This window comes from Lygodium microphyllum, chromosome 10, assembly GCF_053477565.2.
Source record: "Lygodium microphyllum isolate KBCC chromosome 10, Lygodium_microphyllum_v1.1.10, whole genome shotgun sequence".
Classification (NCBI taxonomy): domain Eukaryota; kingdom Viridiplantae; phylum Streptophyta; class Polypodiopsida; order Schizaeales; family Lygodiaceae; genus Lygodium; species Lygodium microphyllum.
Genome location: NC_141144.1, coordinates 18,384,831 through 18,409,689, shown reverse-complemented (window position 1 = coordinate 18,409,689; position 24,859 = coordinate 18,384,831). Strand labels below are relative to the sequence as shown.

Sequence of the window (24,859 nt, the reverse complement as noted above, 5' to 3'; positions counted from 1 at the left end):
TGCAGATCATTTTGGAGCTGATTTAAGTAGCGTTCTTGCTCAGTTTGACAGAGATTTGGCTGCTGTATTAATCAGGGCTGAAGCTCATTTGGTCAGTGGAATACATGCCTATTGCTTCTCGAGTGCTTACCGACTACTTGGGTTGATATACCAATGTTTATGGTTCATGTCACATGCTTTGTCATGCTTCTGGATTGCTTTTGAGCTGAGATTGGAGCTTTGAATCTTGACATTGGCTGTCATTCATTGCTATGTATGGTTATTTGATGCTTGGCAAGTTACTTGGGTTGGATGCTTTGGGATATATGCTACTTGGATCTTGGATGTATGGATGCCTTTCAAATGATGTTTTGAGCTTCGTTTGCTCGTATGGCTTTCGACTTTTGTTCTAGTGGGAGTTGCTACTTGACACTTGGATATTACCTTGAGCATCTATCTACTCATGCAGTTGAGCTTGAGGGTCTTACAGTGACACTGTGGGACTTGGCGTAACTAGTCTATGACTCACATAAAGTGGTACTCCCTTCAATTAATACCTGGACTTTTCACATACACACACAAACAGAGACCTCATTCCCTTGCTCAACACTAGATTGGCCCCGAAGTCCGGTGCCCCTTTCGGTATTTCTTTATCAATTAAAAGATGGAAAGTTACAAAAATGAAATGTTCCAAAGTACAAAGCGTGTAAACCGTTGGCTTTCATCTTTTCTGAGAAAATTTCAGCTGCATAAGGACAATACAACATATCCAGAACAACATCCCAAGTGTGTCGAGGATGCACTCCACCTTGCATGACCAGAGGGAAAAGTTCCAACTTGTCTTCCTTCAGAAAGGAAGGAAGTATGGGCACTTGTATTGAGGGAATCAAGGAAGGCATATGGATATCTGAAGTAGTCTTCGCCGATGGAACCTTCATAGTAGATGGGACCCTCTGAGATGCATGGATTGAAGAAGGACGGGTACGAGGAGACCCCTCCCATTGTTGAAACTCCTGATAATCCCGTCTCCGCTCAAAGGAATGATGAGAAAGAAGCTCATCCTTTGAGTCATCAAAACTTGAAAACTGGTAAGACATCTTCCAAATCTGCAAACACCAAAAAACCTGCAACAAACAGTCACAATGAAGCCGCCAATGCCAGAAAGACACAGGAAGTGCTGTCGCCTGCGAGAAGAGGAGGTAGATGTCACCTGGCTGCTAGAGAAGAACGCATCCACTCTAGATGCCAGAAAAGACAGCGTTTGATACAAACGCAGGTTGTGGACACCTTGGAGACAATCGCCTGGCTCCAAGGTGATGACGCCTCTGCTCTTGATGATGAGGACAACTGCAAAACAGCTGCGTTAGATGCAAACGCAAGTAGATGGCTTCAAAACAAACTGTCGCCTAGTCCTCCAGGGGCTGCAAAACACCATACGTAGGTACGAACGGCTACATTTCAGCCTTGGATGCACCGCCAGAAACTGGAAGAAGTAGATAAAGACTGCAGTTGATGGTGAACTCCTCTGCAATCAGTTAGGCGATGATACCATGTGAGAGTGCGCAACGGAAGAAGAAACACGAACACAGAGGGGGAGAGAGAGAGAGAGAGAGAGAGAGAGAGAGAGAGAGAGAGAGAGAGAGCAGAAAATGAAGGAATAAAATCTGCACTGACTGAAATGAATGCTGAATACAAAACTGTGGCCTGATCAGTCCTTGCACGCAGCCCAAAGCGTTAGTGAGATAATGGCAGATCAGGTTGGAGATAATGGCAGCACCAATGTCGGAGTGGGAACGAAGGAGTGTGTGCTGGAATTTGCAGAAGAAGTGAAGAAGAATGACAGGGAGGGGCAGCTATAAATAGTTCCTCCATCATCAAAACTGGCCGGCCTGCCCAAATATGGGCCGACTGCTGATTGCTGTCCGACCTCCCCAAATATGGGCCAATTGCACACAAAACGAGCACAAGAAATGCAAGAGCTCCTCTGCTAGACTCTGACAGGAGCTCACAACCAGGAGATGACAGATTGGCAAAGAAAGAAGACAGGCTAACATTGTTTATGTGGACAAGAAGAAGAGGAAGATGAAACTTGTCTTGAAGTTGAGGAAGGTCATCTTCGTGGGCTATAGCACTACGATGAAGGGATACCGGCTCTACGATCTGTAGACATGGAATATCGAGGTGAGCTGGGATGTGATATTTGATGAGGCTGCGGCCTCCTTCGAGGATCCCATTGATGGTTCTTTTGTAGGTGATTCTTCATCATCAACTGACCCTCTTCGACCTTCACTACCTCTTCTTTCTTCTAGGTTGCCTCTTAGTACCCCTTCTTTGTCTTTGGCTCCTTCCCCTCCTTCCTCCCCTATTTCTCCTCCCTCTTCACCCTCTACATCGGCTTTCCTTTCATCCTTGACGGATGCGATCACTTCTTCGTAGAGTACTTCTAACCCTTCAGCCTCCCTTTAGGAGTCTTTGAGGGCTACTCAACCATCAGCAAGAGAGACTTCTTCAAATGAGGAGGATCTCCCTTCCTTGAGTGAGGGGGAGTCCCTTACCTAGACATGTGGAGGCTACTCAGTCTCCCTCATAGCAGACGGAGTCTATTCAGATTCCTCGTTGGTACAAGCAGCTCATGCAGGTCTCCAGTGTTACTCACTTTCATGCTACTCCTTCAGGTCCACACAGATCAGCTCGATTACGGGGCCAACGGGATAGTTCACTTTGTGTGAACTATGCTCTTATGTCACAGATTCTCTAGGATTCTGAGCCTACTACAGTTGAGGAGGCTCTTGCACAAGATGTTTAGCACCAGGCTATGCAGGATGAGCTTGATTCCATTGAGTGCAATCAAACTTGGGAGTTGGTTCCGCGTCCCAAGAAGGGGAAGGTGATAGGTGTGAAGTCGGTCTATAAGACCAAGTATCTTGCAGATGGTTCCTTGGATAAGCATAAAGCTCGGCTTGTTGCCAAGGGTTTTACACAGAGGGCAGGTTTGGACTGTTTTGAGACTTTTGTACCTACGGCTTGAATGTCTACTATTCGGGCTATTTTGGCTCTTGCAGCCCACCACCGCTGGCCTGTTTATCAAGTGGACGCCAAATCTACCTTCTTGAATGGCATCCTTGAAGAGGAGATTTATGTCTCACAACTTCCAAGATTTCTTGTGTAGGGGAAGAAGGGCCATGTCCACAGATTGTGGAAGGCTCTCTATGGCTTGAAGCCAGGTTCCTAGAGCTTGGTACTAGAGGATTGATCACTTCTTTGTGTAGAGTGGTTTTCATCACTCCAATCATGACCCCAACCTGTACTACAAGGTTGAGGGTGTTAGATGTGTTTTGGTTATCTTGTATGTGGATGATTGCATCATTATAGGGAGCGATACTCGAGGTTGATCGTACTCGGAACATTTTGAGATAGGAGTTTGACATTACGGATCTGGGGATCCTACACTTCTTTCTTAGTTTCGAGATCTATCAGATGGCACATGGCATTTTCATTTCCTAGCGCATGTACATCTTTGAGCTACTTTCGGAGTTTGGTATGGCGGAGTGTCGGCCTATTTCTTGCTCTATGGACCTTGAGTCCAAGCTTGTGGCAGCAAGAGATCCCCTTCTAGATGCTGCCCATTACAAGTGCCTTGTTGGCTCTCTTATCCGGCTCATTCACACGCTGGGTATTTTTTTTGTGGTGGCTTTGTTGTCTTCTTTTATGTAGTCTCCAACACAGGATCATTGGAGGGGAGCCTTACGTGTATTTCGATATTAATAGGGGACTCGATCCTATGGGATTATGTATGGAGAGGAGGTTACTATTTTTGGATGGAGTGACTTTGATTGGGCAGGTGATGTGGATTCGCGACTATCCACTTTAGGTTATGCCTTCTCCCTTGGATGAGGAGCTATCTCTTGGAGCAACAAGAAGCAGCCTGTTGTGGCCCTTTCTTCTATAGAGGTTGAGTATCATGCCTTGTGTTCAACCTCTATGAAGGCAGTTTGGCTCCGTTGTATGTTGGCGGAGATTGGCTTTCCACAAACAAGACCTACAGAGCTTCGCATGGACGATCATAGTGCCCTTGCTCTAGCAAAGAACCCTGTGTTTCATGCTCGCACGCACATTGAGGTTCAGTATCACTATACTCACGAGTGGATCGTGGATTCCGAGCTAGTGGTGGCCTACTGTCCCATGGAGGACAATGCGACGAATCTCTTCACAAAGCCTTTGCCCAAGGCTTCTATGTTTCATCACATGAGGTTGTTGGGTCTTTAAACACTCCCCGGATCTAGGGGGGGTGTTAGCCTCCCTATTTTAGTCACGTTAGTTAGACAGGGTTTGGGCTCCTGTCAAAGTCTGACGGAGACATGGGAGCTTTGGCATTCTAGAGTGCATTTCTTCTGTTTTAGGCACATTTATTGTGCATTTCCATGGTCTGTTAGCTGGTTGACACCTCGTGCCATTGTCTTTTTAGTCCATGATTGCTTGGGAGAGATTGTCATCATTTTTCCATTTTTTCTATGCAGTGGGACTGCATTTATTGTAGCTGAACTTTCATTTGCTGCAGTTGGCCAGATTTAGGACATGCTCTTGTAAGCAGTCGGCCAATTTTTGGTGGAGGTGGCTATATATAGCACACCTCCCACACTTGGTAGATCACTCTTTTGTAGATTCAGCACACTGCGTCTCTCAGACACTCTCCAACATTAGTGCTGCCATCATCTCAGCCTGATTTGGTGCCTTCCCTGACGCCTTGGGCTGTGTGCAGGGACTGATCAGTCCTCATCATTGTATTCAGCATTCATCTGAAGTCAGTGCAGTATTTCTTCCTTCATCTTGTGCTTTCTCTCTCTCTTTCTCTCTCAATGTTTATGTTCCTTCTTTTGCTGCATACTCTCATAGCTTCAAGGCGCATTGAGACTCTTTAAGTGGGAGCAACTGGCTCCTCTGGTCTTGGACCAAGATGAGTGATTGAAAGGTACTAATTCTTAAAAATCTGAGGGGTTCTTACAAGTGAAGCTTCCCAAAAGAAGGGAAAGGAGAAGAAGAAGGATGATAAGAACAAGAAGGACAAGGAGTCTACTTGCCATATATGTGCTAAGATAGGTCATTGGAAGAAGGATTATCTTGACAAGGATAAGAAAGATACCAAGGCGGAGGAGAAGATCACAAAGGACTTCAGAGTGGTGGTTGCCCCTTCATCAATGACCTTTTTACATCTAGAAGTGATTGAGCCTTCTACTTAGGAGCCATTTGATGCAATGTTGATGGCTCCATAGTCTCGAGAGTGGATTGTGGACAGTGTCACTTTTGGCCACATGACCCCTTCTCCTGCTGGTATTGCACATACGCGTCCAATGCATGGGGGCATTCTACTTGGTGATATTTTTAAAGCTTTGATATAGGGAAAATATGATATCCAGCTTATATCGGATGGGTTTGGCGGTGTCCACACTTTGGAGGTTCTTTATGTACCAAACTTGGGCTATCTTCTCCTTTTCATTAGTAAGACTTGTGGACTTGGCCTAAGGGTTGAGTTTGATGCAGATTCCTTTAGAATTCTTGATGGCAAGGCTAGATAAATGTTGTGCCAGGGGCATGAGGAAAATGGTGTCTACAAGCTATGAAGTTCCAGAACCCTTACTTCTTTCCTTCTCTCTTCACAATCTCAAATCGAATTCTAGCATGCTTGGTTCGGCCACCTCAACTACAAGTACTTTCAGAAGGCAGCTTATGACCAACTAGTGTGTGAATTGCCAGATATTTGCATGAGCCATTTGCTGTGTGTATCTCCAAGGAACTAGGCACACTCCACTAAGCTTGTTTATACCAACTATAGTTTGATGACCCGTGCTATGCATGATAGGGAGCCGACACGGGTAAAGTAGGCATTACAGTGTGGTAGAAGGCTAAGGAGTGGGAGTTGGAGTCCATTGAGCAGAATGGCACTTGGTACCTTATGCCTCAGCCCGCTTATCAAAAGGTTATTGGAGTCAAGTGGGTCTTTAAGACCAAGTGTCTTAGTGATGGCACACTCGACAAGCACAAGGTATGGTTGGTTGCCAAAGGCTTTGCATAGTAGTGAGGTGTTGATTTCTATGATACTTTTGCCCCCATAGCTTATATGGCCACTATTTGGACGATACTTGCTCTAACTAGCCATAGGTGATGGGCCGTTTTCTAGTTGGACATCAAGTTTGCCTTTTTGAATGGTACCTTAAAGGTGGAGATATATGTTAAGCAGCCTCTTGGCTTTTCTTCCTTAGATGGTAAGGTTTACATATTAAAGAAGGCCCTCTATGGCCTTAAACAAGCTCCCCATGCATGGAATGAGAAGATGGATTCATTCCTTTGAGAGAGTTTGGGGTATCGAAGATCTACTTCCAACCCAAATTTGTATGTTCACCATGTCAGCTAGAGGACACACAATGTTTGTGCTTTGCATGGACAATCTCATTTTGATAAGTGACTGTGCTGAGATGGTCAAGTAGACTAGGGAAGCACTTCATGCGAAGTTTGAGATGACAAATATGGGGCTTTTTCATTTCTTCCTAGGTCATGAGATATGGCAAACTAAGAGGGGGATCTTTCTCTCTCTATAACGGTATCTATAAGAGCTCTTGACCACTTTTGAGATGACGGAGTGTTGGCCCATTTCTACTCCCATGGATCCGAATTGGAAAGCTTCGACTCGTGTTGATTCACTAGCAACAAATGCCTCCCGATATTGACTAGTTGCAGATGCCTCCCGATATAGACTAGTTGATTGGCTTTTGAATACTCAGATTGACTTGTGCTTTCCAATTTGTTGGCCAATAGGGTTCATGAGTGAATCCAAGAAGGTTCATTGGCAGGCTACCTTGAGGATCATAGTTGTTTTTAGACGCGTTTGAAAGAAATTTCAGTTGTTTGTAGACATCTGAAAAACAGATGTCTGAAAACCGCATTCAGCCTTCATTGTCACTATTCATAGCCTAAGCTGAAGTCTGGACTCTGAACTCTAAAGTTTGAACATTGAAGAGAAGACCTTCTTGGTCTCATAGGCCAACTTGGCCTGTTGTAGACGTTAATATAACTTTCTTTCTTTCTTTCTTTCTTTCTCTCTCTCAGAGCCTTCGAAGACTAATGTGCATTGTAATCAGCCTTGAAATTTTGAATTTGGAAATTGGGGCTTTGCTGTAATCAAAAGGCAGCAAGCTTTTACAGCCCAATGTCTTCAACTAATACTAATGGTGTTAAAATATGTCAATAAAACTAGGGTCATGTATGATTTAGGTCCAGGGTCTGAATCATACTCGAATCGTACTTTCATACGCGTTTGCATTTGATGTTTGATTCACGTATGAAAAAATTATGTTGAGGATATTGCAGTTTTCTTGAGAGGGACCCCCGATCTAGGCCTTCGAGTCACATTGATTCCTGGGCTATGGATGCCTCTTGATATTGACCAGTTGATTGGGTTGTTGATTTGGCTTTTGAATACTTTGATTGACTTGTGCTTTCCAGTTGATTTCCTTATAGGGTTCATGAGTGAGCCAAGAAAGTTCATTGGCAGGCTACCTTGAGAGAGAAGATACTACAGTTGCTAAAGGGGACCCCCAATCTAGGACTATTTTATCCAATATGTGCATGTCGTTTGGCTTTGGTATTATGAGGTTGGACAACTTAGACTAGGTTGGTGATGTTGATCACAAGCGATCAATGACAGGCTATTACTTCCTTCTAGGTATAGGTGCAATTTCTTGGAGCAGCAAGAAGCAGCCTACAATTGCCTTTTCATCTACACAGGCTGAGTACCGAGCAACTTATTCTACCACTTATGTGATTGTTTGGCTTCGGAGGTTGTTGGAGGAGCTTGGTTGTGAGAAGATCTTGGACAGGACCATTGATGTGGAATACTGCAAGATTGAGGATAATGTGGCAGATTCGTTTACCAATAAAATTCCTCAAGCTGTTATTTGTTAGCATTCCAGATCCGTGAGCCTTATGCTACATCTAGGATCCGAGAGGGGGGTGTTAGAGATTTGGTCACCTCTAGAATGGGCACAGCTAAGTTCAGGTCAGTTTATGCAGTTGTGCTATGTACAAGAGTAGGTAAGGCAGCAGTTCTGTGCAATTGCTAGGTTTGGGCAAGGTTTCATTCAGGCAAAATAATGCATAGCAGTGGTTGAACAGCAGGCAGATGCCATGTGGCAGTTTGTGCAGGCAGTGCAGCATTCGTCTAATTATTTAATGCAGTCGGCCATTTAATGGATCAGTCAGCCTGTTTTTACTGGCTGACCTGGACACATTTCAGCATTTCTTTTTGCCTATTTAGGCTGGCCTGCCCCCAATCATATTAATATTTGTTTTGTGCAGATTGAGAGAGTGCTCTGCCTGTCTTACAACCCTTTATACATACTGCCTTCTATATTCAACATATGTGTACTACAGTCTTCAGCGTTCTTCTCTGTGAGTGTGTGTCCACTTCTTTCTTTCAGCCAGGTCATACGCTTCTGCCTTTGCTGCACTCTTACAAAATCATACACTGCACCCTTTGTGCTTGTGTTGAGTGTGCATCACTCCTGCCATTTCAGCCTGCTGCAACCTGATTTCAGCTTTCAACAACACCCGCCATATCTCATCATCAATGTGACTCACTTCAAACTTGGGCAACCTGATTGCTACTCCTGCTGGTGACATAATTAACCTGCTGGTGAGCGTTGGCAACATCGACTTAGGCTGGGTTGCTGCATCTGGAGCCATTGTTTCTCTCAGGACAGCCTACATCAGATCTAGCATTGAGTTTTAATGGTTTGCTGTGTTTGGGGTTCAACAGGGTACAGCACACTCAAATGCTCCTGGAAGAGAGAGTGGCTGTTGGACAGATTCTGTTGCTTGAACATTCTCTTGTATCACATACCTCCATAAATTGCATTTATTTATGGAGTTTCCACTCCTTTATTTCTTCTCTCTTCTTTGCATTCACTTGTTAGTCATGTTGTTGTTCATACATGTGTGTCCTCTTTGCAAACTATAGTGCATCCTTCCATGTGTGTGCACATTGTTTTTTTTCTGGTGAAACCAACTTCTCGAGGAAGTTACATATAAGTTGCAAAAGAGAGTTCATGTGCATGAAAACATGTGCATATTTGTGGTTTGTGGAGTGCATACAGATGTATGTTTATGAATGGAATGCCTTGAGGGAGGGGGAGACACCTTTCTTTATTTCAAAATACAAAATAATAGGGTAGGGGTGGGAGGGAGTGGTTTATTCCATAATGGAGAGGAAGATCAAAAAGTCTATGAGCTGTTGCTTTCATTTGATTGATCTGAGAGTGTTTTGTACTCAAAAATCTGCAGCCTTTGAATCACCTGAAGCATCTGGTTTTATGGGGCAGTAAAGTATCTGATAAAGGTGTTTTGACATTGGATATGTTTCCTCATCTAGAGCATCTCAACTTGGCTTGGACTAATGTTTCCAAAGTTCCACCTTTACTTGCACTTAAACATCTGAATATGGCAAATTGCAAGCTATCATCTCTTTTTGAAGGATGGGATGCAGCTGAAGCTTCCCTTGTTGAGCTTCATTTGCCAGGGGTAGATTTTGTGGAGTCTTTCAAGGTATTGGATGGCCGTTGGATCCATAATGTGTCAGTGATGGACATTTCGTCTTCTAATTGGAAACATTTTGGGGCGTTGAGTGAGATGCAAAAGCTTGAGATACTGAACTTAAGTGGAACGATGCCTTCAGAATTGGTGATACAAACAATTGCCAATATAGGATCCAATCTGAAGCAGCTTGATTTGACCAGGTCAAAGGTGGATTCAGCATGTGTGGCAATGTTAGCAGGGCATGTACCAAAGTTGGAGGAGATAGTGCTGAGTGGTACAATGGTGGATGACACTGTATTTAATTTCTTGCAGCTTATGCCAGCATTGAAAACTATTGATCTGAGCTGTACAGCTATCAAAGGTGGGTCCTACATTATCTCTTAAGCAATCAGGTCTAAGGTTAGCAAAAGATTTAGATGGAGCTTGACTTTGTTGCCATACACAGGGTTTGATTCCAAGCAAGGCGAGGGGGGCTTGAAATCTTCTTCATTTGAAGCGATCCAGCATTTAGCATCATTAAGGGTGCTGAATCTCCAGCACACATTTGTCTCAAAGAAAGGATGCCGTGGGCTTTTATGTCTCTCAGAGCTAACTCACCTATTTTTGCGGAGTGAGTTGCTGCCAGATTCTTCGCTGCAGTTGCTTTCTCATCTGCAGAAGCTGATTGTTCTTGGCATTGAAGGGGCAATGATAACAGATTCTGGGCTGCAGAGTTTTAAACCACCCTCACAGTTGAAGGAACTTGTACTTTATGACTGCTGGCTATTGACAGTAAAGGCACTTCTTCAGTTTTCTGAACTTTATAGAGGTCTGCAAATAAGACACGGCCTTCTCTCAGGTGGTTCAGGTTCTGTAAGAGCTTCACCTGTAAAGGATTCAAGGCTTAGATGCAGTCCAGATTCACAAATGAACAGAAGCAGAAAAGGAGATAAAAAATGGGCTGTGAAACCTTGGGAACAGCGAGAGAAAGTGACCTACTTATTTACAGGTATTTTGAGTTCTACTCTTGCCTTTTGAGTACAATGTCCTAGAGGGTATAAACAGGTACTTATGGGCATGAGTAAATATAACTAGATGATAGACTGGCTTGAAAAGAATCTCAATTGCGGCATGGATTGTTGTTAAAATCTATTACTCTGTCGACTATCTATTTTCCTATTAGTAGGTAAAATGAATTTCTTCTTTATGCATTTTCTCTAAGAATCTGGTGGACTTTGCGATATGTGCTGCAGATGAACGAATTAGATACACAAAAGATGATCTACTAGCCTTGCGTTGCACCAAAAGTTATAATGAGCAGCTTTTAGAAGTTGATCTAGGGAAGATTCCAACTGACCTGTTGAGTGTGCACAACTGTACGCTTTGACTGCTTTTGTAAGGCCCAAGCTAAATAAGACCAATGCTGATTTGACATTTGTTGGAGGATGATCAGCAGGTGTGTACTCCACAAAAGTTGAGGTACCTCATATGTCATGTTCGTATGTTTATTGCAAAAGCTAATAGAATTGAAGAATTTTGCAAAATTGGGGAACACTTCAGGGTTTGCTCTATTGCAAAAGCTAATAGAATTGAAGAATTATGCAAAATTGGAGATATGTCAGGGTTTGTTCTATCACAAACTGTGCTTCTATTGTGTAGGGCACCAAATTGATGTGCTGTCTTGGGCTATGGCCAAGACGTGCCACAATTGACATTGATGCTGTAGATTTGGATGAGTGGTATTTCTACAAACAAACAAAAAAAGAAGGAAAGAGAGGACTTGGTTTCTCTAAGACTAACTTTGTTAGCAAACGTAGGTTTGCATTGACAAAACCGAGATCATCTGCTCTTTGTAGCCCCGAGCGATTCCTTTTCTTTGTATGGATATGACTGGAGGTGCTCCAAAGGCTCTCTAATGATGATGATGAGAAAGCTTGAATAAAATTTTTGATAGCGCAAGTTTCGAAGCTCACATGATTTTGCTCCATAGTCCTCCCATCAAGTCATAGCAACAACAGGGAATCTGCAAGATAAATGCAATAACAATCAAAATTATCCACTATTGATTCAGATTATAATACTAAAAGATGCCTACATAAAGACTTTTAAAAAATAGATGAGGTTACCTATCACGTTGAGCATTAGGCCACCTAAATAATCCCTCCTTATTTCGAAAGTTCGCAAGTTGAGATCTTTCACCAATCTACATTCCTTTGGGGTAGGAACCGACTTTTGAAGAGTTGAATTCCAACCTTGCACCACCTCAGCATCTACTTGAAGAGCTCTTTCCTTGTGTTGAAACTCAAGATCTAGCATCGGATGTTTTCTATCATTCAATCCATTGCCTCGTATATCTTCCCAATGTAGGAAACATTATTGTCCACATGAAGCAACAAGTTACGACTTCACAATGGGTAAGCAAAGAAGAAGCAAATGCTTTACCTTGGGCCAATAATCCTCTTGATTTGATGGTAGTATAGCACAATTGTGCCATAGCTGTGTGAGAAGTAGGCCGACCCTCCCATTTTGGACTAGCCGCCATCTGCTTCAATGTCGGTCTCATGTTGTGTAAATGGCGAAGCATTAGAAAGTTGTATGCAAATTCGGTCTTTGCATACTTTAATAACTCCTTTGCAAACTTCCTATATAATGCCAATGAGAAATGGTGATGAGTGATGAATGTCACTGTTTCCTTACCTGTAGTGATAATGCTTTTTACCTATGGCAAAGAACCAATGTCCTTCAGCAAATTGTTGAGGCAACGTGCCGTGTATGGACTGCATGTGATACTAGGGTACTTGCTTTCCAATGAACCACCTGCTGCTCTATTAGTGGACTCCCCATCTAATACAAATTGCACAACATTTTATGGGTCCACATACTCCATAGTCTCACTCCAAAGCTCGCATAAGACAGGAGCTATCTTTTGTCGTGGACCACATTCTGTGAACTAGATGTAATGTGCTTTGCCGAGACAAGTTGCAAGCACCTCTTCTAAAGAATGACTATGCACATCTGTCCATCCATCGCCTAGTAGTGATATACCGTATGAGCTCCACTTTTTCTTTCTTGGTTGTATGGCTTCTTTAATGCTTGAGACCTCATCCTTAAGGAGCCTTCCTGCAATGCATCATATGTGGGTGCTAGGTGGTGTATAGGTGGGCCTAAATTGAGCGATCTCTGTCACCATCTCCTTAAAGAAAGAAGATCGTGCAACATTAAAAGAAATCCCATAAGAATAAAAGAAACAAGCCACTGCTGCATCAACTTGTGCCTTGTGTTGGGGATGCCAAGAAGTAAATAGAGTGTTTTGTTTACCTTGAGAGGCTGGTTGGGAAGTTGCTAGAGCTCCATGTATATTAAAAGGACTGCCAACTGAGAAAGAAGATTGGCTCCCTCGATCTACATGTGCATGAGGTCATGAGGTCTTCACCACTAGAATAGCAAAGGGATTTTGAGCAACTTTCGATTCTAGAAACATTTTGTGCTCTCTCCATTCAAGCACGCTCCTCCATAGGGATCTTGGTGCAAGCCTTAATTCCACTTCTATTGAGGCCAAGTAGATGGGATTTCACCCATTCTACCGATCCACCTTTTTCAATGCCACGATAATGGCACATCCACCACCTAGCACCACCTTTCTTACTATTGTACTTGCATAGGATCTTGACTTGATCCCACCAATAGTCGGCTTGGGTTCTCTCATTCTCCACGCTAGTCTGATTAAGAAAAGTTTTAATAGCTTCGGGATTCATATTATGAGAGGAAGAGAACGCTTTGGGTTGAGAGAGAGAGAGAGAGAGAGAGAGAGAGAGAGAGAGAGAGAGAGCTGCCGTGACCCTTCTGCTGTAGCGACCTGAAATCGTGTGCTGGCTCTATCGGGCCTGCGCCTGCGCTATTCTGCCCCGCTTCTGCACGTAGGCTGAGGCAACCACACAGCGAGTGAGAGAGAGTGAATGAGTGAGAGACAAAGGCAACTTGATCCTAGCCTCGCGCCCCTGCCTTCTTGCGCAGCATCACGCCCATAGGCCTGTGCAAATCTGTGCGGCTCTTGTGCGCAGGACTCAGGCAAAGAACAAGACAGAGAGACAGAGCAAGAGAGAGAGAGGGGATCGTGGACGCTGTCACCTACGCTGGCCCCTGGCGCCTGCCATCGTGACCTGCACATTGCCTACCTGGCCCGCCAAAGGTGACCTGCCTTCTGCTTATCTGTAATCGTGCTGTGCTGCAGCGTGGAAGTTTTGATCAGCGTATCGCAATATTGCCAGGATCAAAGGGGGGCTTGCAGAATACGTCCCTGCACAGGCCGGGAAACAACAGTAGCAGGGACAGACAGATAGACATTTTACAAGGACAGATCTGTGCCCAGGAGGCAGCAGATTACTGACGAGCAGAGACTGTAGACAGTACATTCTGCTGTGGCACGTGCAATCTGCCCCTACACACAGACAAAGAAAGCAGAGCCGCCTCTGTAGAGAGAGAGAGAGAGAGAGCGCTGTCATCATGATGGCTTTGTGTCATCAGAAAAAAGAGAGAGAGAGAGAAAGAGAAAACCTCTTCACATGATGGCTTTGTGTCATCATGTATCTTGTAATCCAGTAATCTTGTACTTTTTTCGTAATTAATACAATTACCTTTTACGAAAAAAAAAAGAGAGCGCTGTTAAAGTGGTGATACAACATGGCTGGTCTGGACATGGATTTTATTGACCAAACGGTGGCAGCCCTTGGTCCGGATTGTGAAACAGAGGAACCAGAGGATATTGTTCCTTGCATGGAGGAGATGCCACCTCGTCCTGACTTCTAGCCTGCGGGCAAACGCACCAAGCATACTCCGGAAGATACAATGGATCATCAGGATCATCGGGAACGTTCTTATGCTCAGGTTGCTTCTGATTCTGTGGATTCTTAGGATGTGGATTGGGAGCAATTGTTGGAGTTTGCTAACACTCTGCTTGGTGATTATGTTCAACATAATCATGCAGCGTTTTCAGACTCTGAAACTAAAGATGTTCTGGAAGCCACTGTGGATCCCCAAAATGTTTTGCGCTCATTCTCAGTGTTTTATGAACGTGCTGTTATACTCTTCTTCACTGGTAGGATCCCAGTGCTTTCCTATATTTGCTAGTGGCTGCAAAGTCTACTACAAGGGGAGTGTGTTGAAGAGATTTTTGTTGGGCCCCGAGGCTTTTATGAGGTGTTGTTGAAATCCGAGAAGCATCATGCCGATCTGTTGACTAAACTGCCATTGTTCTTTGATCGCCGTTTGGTCCATGTTGTGCCATGGCGCCCAATGGCAGATTTTTAGCGCTTGCTTCAACATGAATGCTCGGTGTGGGTTGAGGTGGAAAACTGTCTGGTTGCCTATTGGCCACTGTTAAAGGATGCCATGGCCGTTGTGGGCACTGTTTTGGTCCCTCCGAGTCTAAGGGCCACGAATCGTAACCGTTTGTGTATGTTATGGGACACTGCTCGGAAAAAGCGTGCTTGGTTACGTCTTAACTACTCTGGCATGCATCCTTTGCACTTTCGTCTGAAATGGGGTAACTTTGCAGGGCATTGTTTTTCGTGTGGAAAATTGGGGCATTTTATGGCCGAATGTCCAGCAAAGCAACCAACTTCAGATGCTGAGCATGTTTTGCCTCCCAGGGAAGATATGGTGCTTGATGCTCCGTCGCAGGATGCGACCCAGCCACCTAAAGTTTTGGATAAAGGCAAACAACATGTTTCGGGCTTGGATTCCTGTGACAATGATTGGGTAGATGTACGTGCCAAAAATGGTAAAAGGTTTGATGCTGGCATGGCGGATACTGTGCCTATTGCTGAGCACAAGAGTCACGGCAAAGCAGGAAAAGTTGTGGATTGCCATGGCTTTCGCTTGTTTTATGCAGGGACACATGCCATGCATTATTCTGGTGTGCTTATGATTGTACATGAGAAATATCAACCTATTCTTATAAAAAATGATGTACATGGTTGTTTTGTGGTGATTGAAGTTTTATTTGAAGGAGAGATCTTATGGTTACTTGGGCTCTATGCTTCAAATGACCCTTTATCCCGCCGGGATCTTTGGAATACTTTGCAGACCTCCTTGTCACTTGGCAGACGGGGTTTCTTGATGGGGGATTTTAATGTGTGTGTTGATCCTTCACAGTCCACATCAGAGCATTCAGTGATGGATACTCCGGAAAGCCATGTGTGGAATGCGTTTGCTCTTGCCGTACTTAAGAAAGATCTCTGGTCATGGCTACACCCTTCTTCTACAGGGTTTACTTTTCATTCTGCGCAGTATACATCTACATGGTCGCGGTACCGCATGTACATCATGCAGGATGATGCTTTTCTTCTTGAGATGCTGGAAATGAAAGTGTTGCAGCAATATGCCTTGTCGCACCATTTTCCTCTACAGCTTGAGATGCTTGTTCAACCCATTGCACCTTTTGAGCAATTTCTGGATAGACTCCATTTGCGTTTCAACTCGTCTTATTTGAAGCATTCAATCTTTCAGGGTTATATGCAGCAATTGATTGATAGATTTTTATTAGACTTTCCCTTTGAGGGCAATGCTTCTTTTGAACGATTGCTCTCTAATGTGCAGCGGGTTGTTCGGCAGTAGGGGATCCATCATGCCTCTCTTTGTTGGTGGCGTCGACACGCAGCGAAGGAATTACTGGTTTTGGTTCGTTCTCTACTCGTGGAGACTCCAGATAATGTATTTCTGCTGCCATTGGCTATGCGTTTGGCTGATCTTCTTAAAGAGTTTCAGTTGAAATCTTATCAATAGGCCAAATTGCAAAATTTGACTGAGAATTTATAAGATAGTGCTTGTCAGACTCATAAGTTCACACAAAGAGAGAGAGAGAGAGAGAGAGAGAGAGAGAGAGAGAGAGAGAGAGAGAGAGAGAGAGAGAGAGAGAGAGAGAGATGCCGTTTCCTGCCTGCGAACGTACATAGAAACGCGGCCGCCTACCTGTGGAGGCTCATGTTTCGCCGACGACACCCGTGCGTGCCAGGTCTGCATCGTCCCTGTCCCTTTTGCTGCCATCGCGTCGTCTGCCGTGGCCATCAGGTCGCGACCCGCTCGCCCTCTGCTGTGCGATTGTGCCCCACTGCGCGGAGTCCTGTCTGACGTCTCCCCTCGGACGTTGCACAGTCACCTGGATTTGCGCCCTCAGCTACTCGCCTGCCTTCACACGCCCTATTCGTCAGGGGTTCACTTGCGCGCGTCTGTCGTGTTCTGCACAAGAGCCCTGTTGCAGTCCTGTTGCTGCAGCCGGGTGGTTCCTTGATTTTGCAGGTCTGCGGGACCTGCACACACACACACACACACACACACACACACACACACACACAGAGAGAGAGAGAGAGAGAGAGAGAGAGAGAGAGAGAGAGAGAGAGAGAGAGAGAGAGAGAGAGAGAGAGAGAGAGAGAGAGAGAGAGAGAGAGAGAGAGAGAGACCCAGTTCCTGACCTGCCCCTTCACCGTTGTCGTAGTCCTGTCTCAGCTCAGAGAGAAGCATGGCTGGCCTGGATATGGCTTTTATCGACCAAAAGGTGGCAGCCCTTGGTCCGGATTCTGATACAGAGGAACCGGAGGATATGGTTCCTTGCACAGAGGAGATGCCTCCTGCTCCTGACTTTGAGCCTGCGGGCAAACTCTCCAAGCATACGCCCGAAGAGACAATGGGTCATCAGGAACGTTCTTATGCTCAGGTGGCCTCTGATTTTGTGGATTTGCAGGAGATTGACTGGGAACATTTGCTGGAGTTTGCCAATACGTTGCTTGGCGACTATGTCCAGCATAATCATGAAGCTTTTTCTGACTCGGGAACTGAAGAGGTTCTGGAAGCAACGGTGTATCCGAAAACTGTCCTGCGTTCTTTTTTCCGTGTTTTATGACCGCGCAGTTATACTCTTCTTCACTGGCAGGATCCCAGTGCTTTCCCATATTCGCCAGTGGCTGCACCATTTACTACAAGGGGAGTGTGTTGAGGAGATTTTTGTTGGGCCTCGAGGCTTCTATGAGTTGCTGCTGAAATCTGAGAAGCATCGGGCTGAGCTCCTGCCCAAACTACCATTGTTCTTTGATCGCCGTTTGGTCCACGTTGTGCCCTGGCGCCCTATGGCAGACTTTCAGTGCCTGCTTCAATGTGAATGCCCGGTGTGGGTTGAGGTGGAAAATTGCCCGGCTGTCTATTGGCCATTGTTAAAGGATGCCATGGCCGTTGTGGGAATGGTGCTGGTCCCCCCAAGCCTAAGGGCAATGAATAGAAACCGTTTGTGTATGTTATGGGACACTGCCAGGAAGAGGCCTGCGTGGCTATGCCTTAATTGCTCTGGCATGCATCCTTTGCATTTTCGCTTGAAATGGGGCAACTTTGCAGGACACTGCTTTTCGTGTGGTAAATTGGGGCATTTTATGGCCGAATGCCCAAAGAGGCAACCGTCTTCAGATAATGTGCATGTTGTGCCGCCCATGGATGACATGGTGCTTGATGCTCCGTCACAGGAGGAAACCCAGCCATCCAGTGTTTTGGATAAAGGTAAACAACAGGTTTTGGGTGTGGATTCCCGTAGCAATGACTGGCTAGAGGCACTTTCCAAAAAAGGTAAAAAGTTGGATGCTGGCCTACCGGATTCTGGGCCTACTGTGTCACAGGATTCCACGCGCACGTATATGCGCAGGAAAGAAATGTTCTCTTCACAGCATGCTGCGCGTGCTATAGTTTCTTCTGCTCCTCGTAATCAGTCTACGAGGAAAGTATATACAGACGGTCCAAAGGGCCCACCTGCTAAGTTGGCATTTGATTCTAGAGGTAATGTGATTACACCCTGGGATCGTCGTTATCCCCGTTTCATCCCCAAGACAGTGGATATCCCATCTACCTCTAAAGCTGGCCGGCAAAATTCTTTTGCAGTGTTAGCTGATTTTCTGGATGACGGTGTCCTTGACATCCTAGCAGACAAGGTTAAATCGAGGCAAGCGGTGCCTCCTTCCTGATTTTCTTTTTACAGATATATGAAGATAGCCAAGTGGAATGTGCGAGGCATTTGTTCTCGCCATAAGCAACATGCCATGTGGACTGTCTTGCATGAGAATCAGTGGGATGTCTTGTGTGTGGTTGAGCACAAGAGTCACGGTGAAGCAGGAAAAGTTGTGGATTGCCATGGGTTTCGCTTGTTTTATGCAGGGACACATGCTGTGCATTATTCTGGTGTGCTTATGATTGTCCATTAGAAATATCAGCCTGTTCTTATTAAAAATGATGTACAGGGCCGCTTTGTGGTAATTGAAATTTTATTTGAAGGAGAGATCTTATGGTTGTTGGGCCTCTATGCTCCGAATGACCCTTTATCTCGCCGGGATCTTTGGAAGACTTTGCAGAGCTCCATGTCACTTTTGGCAGAAGGGGTTTCTTGATGGGGGATTTCAATATGTGTGTTGACTCTTCACAGTCCACTTCAGGGCATTCGGTGATGGATGCTCCGAAAAGTCGGGTGTGGAATGCCTTTGCTCTTGCGGCACTTAAGCAAGATCTATGGTCTTGGTGTTAGCGATGTCAGATCCTGGCCGTGCAGTACGGCGACTGGTCGGACTGACCAGTTGGACTGGCACGTGGCAGTCCGACTGTACTGCACGAGTCGGCTGCATTTAATGCAGCCGACATGCATATTTTGGGCGCTTTCTGGCTGGCTATTTATAGCCGATGTTCTGCATTGTTTCCCTCACTTCTGATTGCAGGTGTCAGGCTGGAGATTCGTGCAGATTACATCTCTGTTTGCAGATTTCAGGCTGGAGATTGTGCAGACTGCAGCGGACTTCGAGGTGAACAGCAGGTTGCATCGTCGAGGTGGAGACACGCAGTCCCGCGCACTGCGCCTGTGTACATATCTGCATATCTTTGTATACAGCACACTTAATACAGCAGATCTTCATCTTCCACTGTCTTTTCCTCTCTCTCTCTTCTCTCTGCGTTCTCTCTCTCTCAGTCTTGGTCCCACGCTTCCGCATCGCTGTACTCTGACACTTGGTTACAACCTTCATCTCCAGGGTTTACTTTCCATTCCGCACAGTATGCATCTACATGGTCGTGGTTGGACCGAATGTACATCATGCAGGATGACGATTTTCTTCCTGAGATGTTGGAAATGAAAGTCTTGCAGCAATATGCCTTGTCGGACCATTTCCCTCTCCAGCTTGAGATACTGGCACAACCCATTGCACCTTTTATGCAGTTGCTGGATAGACTCCCTTTACATTTCAACTCGTCCTATTTGAAGCATTCAATCTTTCAGGGCTATATGTAGCAATTGATTGGTAGATTTTTATTGGACTTCGCCTCTGAGGGCACAACTTCCTTTGAAGGACTGCTCTCTAATGTGCAACGGGTTGCCCGGCAGTATGGGATCCATCATGCCTCTCTTTGTCGGCGGCGTCGACATGCAGCGGAGGGCTTACTGGCTTTGGTTCGTTCACTGCTGGTGGACACCCTAGACGATGAATTTCTGCTGTTCTTAGTACAGCGTTTGGCTGATCTTATTAAAGAATTTCAGTTAAAATCTTATCAGCAAGCCAAATTGCACAATTTGACTGACAATTTGCAAGATAGTGCTTGTCAGACTCATAAGTTCTTTCGCGCCTTGCATGCTTCTCCTGCTCGAGAAAATATGGCCAGACTCCAGGATTCAGAAGGTCTCATGTTCACTGATCTGCAGACCATTGTGAATATGTGCAGGAATTATTTTTTGGATCTTCTTGGTTCTTCTCCGTCGCCTTCTGACCAGGTTATGCATGCACGCTCAGTCTTCTATGATCTGGTCCGCCATCAGGTTCCACTTGATATGCAAGCTACTTTGGAGGCAGATATTTGTGAGGAGGAGGTTATGGATGTTTTGTTACACCTGCCTAAGGATAAAAGCCTTGGTTGGGATGGTCTCACCAATGAATTCTTTGAGAGCTCGGCTATCCAACTGGTGAAGCCATTGGCGGCTATGTTTCAGCAGGTTTGGGAAACAGGGGTCATGCCTTCCTCATGGAAAGAAGGCCTTATCAAACTGCTTCCGAAGGTTCCTTCGCCGTCAATGTTGCAACATTGGAGACCAATTTCTTTGATGGGTTCGATGTATAAAATCTTTTCCAAAGTGCTGGCGAATCGGCTCCACAAGCACCTTCCAACTATTGTGCATCCTCTTCAATATGCATTAAGGGCCGCAACATTCTGCATAATATCTTAAATGTGCAAATGGCCATTGACTATGCAAGGCATTGTAGTCAGGAAGTGGTATTGATTCAATTGGATCTGGAAAAGGCTTTTGACTATTTAGACTGGTCTTTCATTGCAGAACTTATGTCTGCTATGGGTTTTGGTACTCGGATGTCCCGATTGATCTACACCATTAGTGTTGCGGCTTCTTCACGCGTTATGCTCAATGGTGGGGTTACAGAGCCATTTGTCCTTGCACACTCGGTGAGGCAGGGTTGCCCTTTGAGTCCTCTCTTCTTTGCCCTGGCGACCCACCCGGTTCTTTCAATGTTATCTTCAATGGCAGCTTTTGCTCAACTGGTCGGATTGTCTCTTCCTTTGGGACAACACTTCATTAGCCAATCTTTGGCTGATGATAGCTTTATGATTTTGCGTGCGGACAAGGACAACATTCGCAAGGCATTAGATGTTTGGACGCTCTTTGGTCATGCTTCTGGTCTTCGCATCAATGCCTTCAAATCAGCCATTCTTAGTTGTACGGAGTCTGATTTACAGTCATTGGGCTGGCAGGGTCAGGTTGTTCCCCGTGGCTCCATTGTCAGGCAACTTGGGTACCCGTTGGGTGTTGATGTTCGGCCAAAGTAACTACTGGAGTGGATTTCACAGAAACTGGCAGCTAAGTTTATGTATTGGAAGTTGCAAGCGTGGCCCTTCCATGTCCGCCTCAAAGTGGCTCAGACAATTATGCTGCCAATGCTCACATATTTCTTGCCATTGCTACCGTGGACTCCTACTACTTTGAAGGCTCTCACTCGCCCTATTCGTTTCATGCTATGGAAGAAGGATTCATTGCACGCAGGTATTTCGTGGATTTCGTGGTTACATATATGTACCCCCAAACGCCTGGGTGGTGGAGCTATTTTGGATGCTGAAACTCGTATGCTGGCTCTTCATTGGTCTCTTTTTCGTGCTATGTGTATGGATCATCACCCTGGACCATTATAGCCCGTTATTTTCTTGAGGACAGCGGGCTTCGGCATGGTAATACACAAATTGGGGGCTCCTGGTGGCATGTCCTTAATGCAGACTCTCGGTTTTCCAGTCTCTCCTCCCCTCTGTTACTGCATTTGGTCGGCTCTTGGAAAGTGGTGCTCCAAAAGGCGCGTTGGCATCCAGTGGAGGGCCGCTTGTATACAAACTCCTTTCAACTAGAATTGTTGGCAGTCTCGAGATTACTTTCATGGGAAGACAAACATGAGCTTAGACCAAAATTTAACCGCATGGCCCGTTTGGGTGTGACTTCAGTTGCGGATGCCACCCTTGCCAGTCGTAATGTCTTCGCATCGTTTCATACTGCCAGGAGACTTTTCAGAATTCCGCGTGGATACCATGATTTATGGGAACAGCTTTTGTTAGTGCTTCAGGGCAGGCAACCCTTTCCTGCCCTTGCTGTGGATCGTCCTTGGCAGGACTGGGACCTTGCAAGCCGGTTGAGTCTAGAAAAGGCCTCTGCTAATTAGGTGTATCATCTTCTGATTAAAGATCATCAATGGCTGGGTGTTAAAGCTAATACTGTATGGGGAGTGCAGAAATCACAGTCATGGTGGAAGGCAACTATGATGGAGGGCTGGTTGAATAAGACTCCTTTCAAATGTAAGGTCTTTCTTTGGCGGGTGATGATTGGTGGTCTTCCTCTTGCTTCGGCCCTTTCCAAGCGTCGAATCTCGAATGACAATAGTTTCTTCTGCGCCACTACTGTGGAATCGGCCCGACATCGATTTATTTCTTACCCGCTGGCCAAGAATATCTGGTCGCTCTTGTCACAGGTTTGGCGCGCAGTGGTGGGGTCCGCACTAACCCCGTTCGATTAGATTTTTGTGCGCCCAAAATACCCCACACCGTCACAGTTGCATATGAAGATCTTATTCCACTTTTTGAGATACTGGGAATGCTGGCACAATTGGACCACTCGGAATGCCTTTCTTTTTGATTCGGCCTCTAATGTACCGAGACACATTGCCCGGCTTAAAGGTCTCTTGTATTGGCAGATAGATCTCATTTGGCACTTGGACTTGCTCCCTCGGGAGGACTTACTTCCCTGGCATATGGCAATTTCCTCTAGGTCTTTGCCATGACTTGTGTAACTTTTTCGTGGCTTAATACTGGGATTTTACACACGTTGGCTTAGAGCCCTCGTGTATCTTGTAATCATGTAAACTTGTACCTTTTTTTCGTAATTAATACAATTACCTTTTACGAGAGAGAGAGAGAGAGAGAGAGAGAGAGAGAGAGAGAGAGAGAGAGAGAGAGAGAGAGAGAGAGAGAGAGAGAGAGAGAGAGAGAATTTTGTGATCGGAATTTGGTTCTGCGATGGCAAATTTGTAGGAATCTAATGGTGTTGATATGGCCTTTCTTGATCAGCAGATTGGGCAAGGGAATAACAAAGACTTGGCCGACTCGGATGGTGATTCGTTAGCTGATGAACTCAGGCCATTGCAGGATAGTGAAGAGATGGGCAAATGTCGTAGAATGTCAGTCTTAGGCCCAAATTTGCCTCAGCCAAAGGTTCATGCTTCGTGTTCACAACCCGATGGGTCTTTACAGTTCATGCTGGCCACTTCCAATCATCTTATGTTGGATTATGTCCATTGTAATGAGGATAAAGCTAATGCATTACCGGATGGGGATCAAGTAGTTGGAGTTATGGGAACCGATCTGGTCTTACAACAGATAGCTGCTTTCCATGAGAGGGCAGCCATATTTTATTTTACTGGAAGGACTCCTTTGATAACAAGGATTCGTGCTTGGTTGTAGTCCATGCTTGTCAGTTTTGAATAGTGCTTAGATGATGTTTCAAGGCGTATACAGATTCCCTTGGTTGAAGAGATTTATGATGGCCCGAAGGGGTTCTTTGAGGTTCTTTTTCGTTCTGCGGAAGTATGGGCTCTTATTTTGCAATGCATTCCTTTGTTTATGGACGGCGGGCAGCTAGTTCATGTGGTTGCTTGGAGGCTCATGGCTGAGTTTCAGGAGGTGTTGAGACATGCATGCCCAATTTGGGTAGAGGTGGTGGATTTCCTTGCGCATCTCTGGAGACTCCTCTCTCTGGTTTTGAGAACCATTGGGGAGGTTTTGGTGGAACCTCGACTGGCTTCCCGCAATCGGAATAAGGCATGTATGCTTTGGGATACAAGGAAACCTCGCCCGACAAAGATTCGTTTTGAGGTTCCAGGGTTACAAACGTTGGTGTATGAGTTGAAATGGGGTACTTTTGCAGGACACTGTTTCAGATGTGGCGAGTTGGGCCATTTCATTTCGGAATGCAACAAAAATATGGAGGTAGGGCAATGCCCTATGGATCCACCTCCCGCAGTAGACGATTTAGAAGCCCGTAGTTGATCCTGAGTAGCTTTCCCAAGATGGTCGTAATGAAGGCAAGAAGGATGTTTCCCACGGTGGTGGGGAGCGTGCTTCGCTTGCGGGTGGGCGGAATTTGTCTCTTCAGGAGGATTTGTGGGTTACTGTGGTTGGTTATAATGCCACACAGGATTCTCGTTTTGCTCCTGCCCATCCTCCGTCGCCCCCAATCACTCGAACCTTTCAATTTAGAGGTAGGGGGTTTTATATGAAACCTCAATCTTCACGTGCTTCGCCAGTAGAAGATAAAAGGCCTTTTGCTTTGTGCTTCAATGTGCGTGGGAGGCTTGTGCCTCTTAGGGATGTTTTCCGCTCCCAGCAACAACAGTTCCCTTCTCGTGCTTCCATTGCAGGTTTGTAGAGGGCAGATCTTGTTGCTGTTATTCGAGGTGAAATGGAGAGATTCCAGGCTGCCAAGGCTATTGATGTGAAAGGGAAAGGGAAAGCGGCTGCTCAATAGTTTTTCTCATTTGTGATTGATCATGAAAATTGCTCTTATGGAATGTGAAAGGTATTTCTTCGAGCAGCAAGCAGTATCAGTTGTGGAAAGTGGTGCTAGCTGGAAAATGGGATGTTTTCTGTGTTGTGGAGCATAAACAACATGCTTTGGCTAGATCTTCTTATGCATATAAGGATTATGCAGTTTTTTTCAGTGGTAGATCTCCACACAGATCAGGAGTTATGTTGGTTGTCAAAT

General features: G+C 45.3%; 1 protein-coding gene across 4 annotated transcripts in view; it reads left to right on the top strand.

The window, feature by feature from the left end:
* LOC148029758 (uncharacterized) overlaps window positions 1–24,859 on the top strand; it is a 39,423-nt gene that overhangs the window by 3,878 nt on the left and 10,686 nt on the right. For 2 of the 4 annotated variants that reach the window (XM_087686068.1, XM_087686069.1), the window contains exons 4-6: window positions 9,313–9,925; window positions 10,010–10,552; window positions 10,797–10,999. In XM_087686068.1, coding sequence (XP_087542194.1) covers window positions 9,313–9,925; window positions 10,010–10,552; window positions 10,797–10,930 — 1,290 coding nt within the window. In that variant the 3' untranslated portion in view covers window positions 10,931–10,999. Of the gene's footprint in view, window positions 1–9,312; window positions 9,926–10,009; window positions 10,553–10,796; window positions 11,023–24,859 lie in introns of all 4 variants that reach the window. The other 2 variants (XM_087686070.1, XM_087686071.1) reach the window with 2 other exon arrangements.